Genomic DNA, 2,521 nt, shown 5'->3' with positions numbered 1-2,521 from the left:
AATCCATTTGGTATTAAAAAGATTGGAAGAACGGCCAAATCAAATAGTTGTAAGTATTCCAATGAAAACCTTATAACCCATAAGAGACTTCCGTCTCGAGCTCCAATGTGCATACATACATACTTTTAAAATGTAAAATGTTTTGAATATTATTGAAATAATTCACAACTTGAATAACCTGAGCGTGTTTTAAAATGTCGTTATTTATTTATCTTGCCGTGGGCGTTATGGCTTTTTTTGAAGACGAAGATGTTGTTCAATCTTAAAAGGATAAGGCCCCATTTTGTATCTAATAATTATTTACAATTTGTAGTCTCAATCGGTTAAAACGACGGAACGCGCCCATCTCACTGTTTCCCTAAAAAACAACTTACGTCTTAGCCAAGACATCATTTATCTATGTTCCGAACTGCCCGTAACTCTATAAACAATTTTATAAAATACCAACTTGAAGTAACAACCCAGTTTCAATTTCTCGAAAAAGAAAAATAAACAAAAAAGGTTTTGTAAAAAAAATTTGTTTTTTTATTTTATTTTTACTCATTGCGCACTTGTCTCTTTTTTAAAATAAAAGTACACAACTTTATTATTAACGGGAATAAATCTACTTAGCATCCTTCTTGGTGTCAACCTTACCACCACGTATCCTACCGGTACGACGGGCAGCAATGAGACCGACCTTACGACCGGCAGATGTTCCTCGCTTAACGGTGGAAGCCTTACCAATATGTTGATGGTTACCACCTCCGTGGGGATGTTCAACGGGGTTCATGGCAACACCACGTACCTTAGGCCAGCTGTTCCTCTTCACCTTGTACTTGTGGTAGGCACGACCGGCCTTCAAGATAGGCTTGTCGATACGTCCACCACCGGCAACGATACCAACCATAGCACGGTTAGCTGATGGGACAACCTTCTTGGCGCCTGATGGCAGCTTGACACGGGTCTTCTTTGTGTCTGGGTTGTGGGCAATTACGGTAGCGTAGTTACCAGAGGTACGTGCCAAACGGCCACGGTCACCGGTCTTCTCTTCCAAGTTGCAGATGATGGTACCTTCAGGCATCTGGGACAGAGGCATAACATTTCCAATTTGGAGGGTGGCTTTGCGTCCGCAGTACACGAACTGGCCAGTGTGCATACCCTCGGGGGCGATGAACATCTCCTTGCGGACCTTGTAGCGGTAGGGATCACGGAAGTGAACAACTGCCAATGGAGCGCCACGACCTGGATCGTGAATGATTTCCTATTTGATAGAAGAGATCCGATTTGTAAAGAAGGCATTCCCATTTGAAATGAAGATAAGTTATGATTTACTCACTTTAACTACACCCCTGATGTAGCCATGACGTTCAGCGAAGTCCAAAGGCCTAAGCTTGGCGGCTCCCTTGCGTCTCTTAACGTGGGCCTTGAAGACGGACCCAGCTCCCTTACGTTGTGCACGAATAACGCGACCCATTATTGGCTTTAAATAGCTGTACAGATGGAAAAAAGAACAAAACACAAAATTAGAATCAGTTGTCACTCACAAAATTAAACCGCAACACAGGGTTAGGATAAATAAAATGATTTTCTGGGCGAGTTTTTAATGGAAAATAAAAAATATCAATTTTCACATGCAAAGGAATTATTAAGCATTATAATAGTATTTATTTTAAATATGGATGGATGAAATATTCATTAATTTTTTGAGATTATTTTTTAAACACAACACGTACCGAAAGCCTTTTGAAAAAGAAAAGAAAGAGAGGGTAGGAAAAACAAGAAAAATGCAAAATGTCAGATTTTTTGCAGTTGTACCAACCTATAGATAAGAAAAAATAAAGAAAGGTGGTTTTTGCCGGGGATGTTAAACTTCCGATTGTAAATAATGAATGCATTCAGAAAAAATAATGTAAGAACCTGCTTACATTCGGAACTTTTTAGAGAAAATTACAAAGAAAATAAAACATTGATTTTGAAACAAAAACCTTGAAAAGAAGTAAAACCACTAAGCTTGTTTTGAAAGAAACTTATAACACTGTGATCTATCACTTTAACCAAAGTTTTCAATAAAAGTTAAAGCAAATTAACAATTTTAAGGATACAAAACAAAATAAATATATTAAATTATTTAAACAAAACATAACTTATCTTATTTTTTTGTTGGGAGGGGTTAATTCTTACAAACATGTGGCCAAAAATTATATTTGTCTGTATATGGGATATTTTTGTTTGTTTTCAACATATGATTTTCAGGAAACTAATGCTTAAGCTTAGGTTAGGTTATAGTGGCTGTCCAAGATGGAAACGGACACACTTAGGCCAGTTTAATGGCCCATTGTGATACCACATGAATCTTGAGGCTTCCTCCTAAGCTCAATGGAACCAGTTAGAGTCCCTTACGAAACGTGAGAGGCTGATTATACTGATATGATTTAGATCGTCAAAGAAGAATTCTCCTAGGTAATTCTTGCGTTTTTGAGCTAGAGCAGGGCATGTGCAGAGAAGATGAAGAACCGTTTCCTCCTCTTCCTCGTCCATA

At 38.0% G+C, this 2,521-nt stretch overlaps 1 protein-coding gene across 1 annotated transcript; it reads right to left on the bottom strand.

The window, feature by feature from the left end:
- Positions 1 to 502: 502 nt before the first annotated feature.
- On the bottom strand, positions 503 to 1,816 carry LOC129947206 (60S ribosomal protein L8). The gene is made up of 3 exons (XM_056057674.1): positions 1,716 to 1,816; positions 1,319 to 1,472; positions 503 to 1,243 (listed from the first exon to the last, which is right to left on the bottom strand). The coding sequence occupies exons 2-3, from the start codon at positions 1,454 to 1,456 to the stop codon at positions 605 to 607; spliced, it is 777 nt and encodes a 258-aa protein (XP_055913649.1). The 5' UTR covers positions 1,457 to 1,472; positions 1,716 to 1,816; the 3' UTR covers positions 503 to 604.
- Positions 1,817 to 2,521: the final 705 nt, after the last annotated feature.

Source organism: Eupeodes corollae, chromosome 2 (genome assembly GCF_945859685.1).
Source record: "Eupeodes corollae chromosome 2, idEupCoro1.1, whole genome shotgun sequence".
Taxonomy (NCBI): domain Eukaryota; kingdom Metazoa; phylum Arthropoda; class Insecta; order Diptera; family Syrphidae; genus Eupeodes; species Eupeodes corollae.
This window is presented reverse-complemented; position numbering and strand designations above follow the sequence as displayed.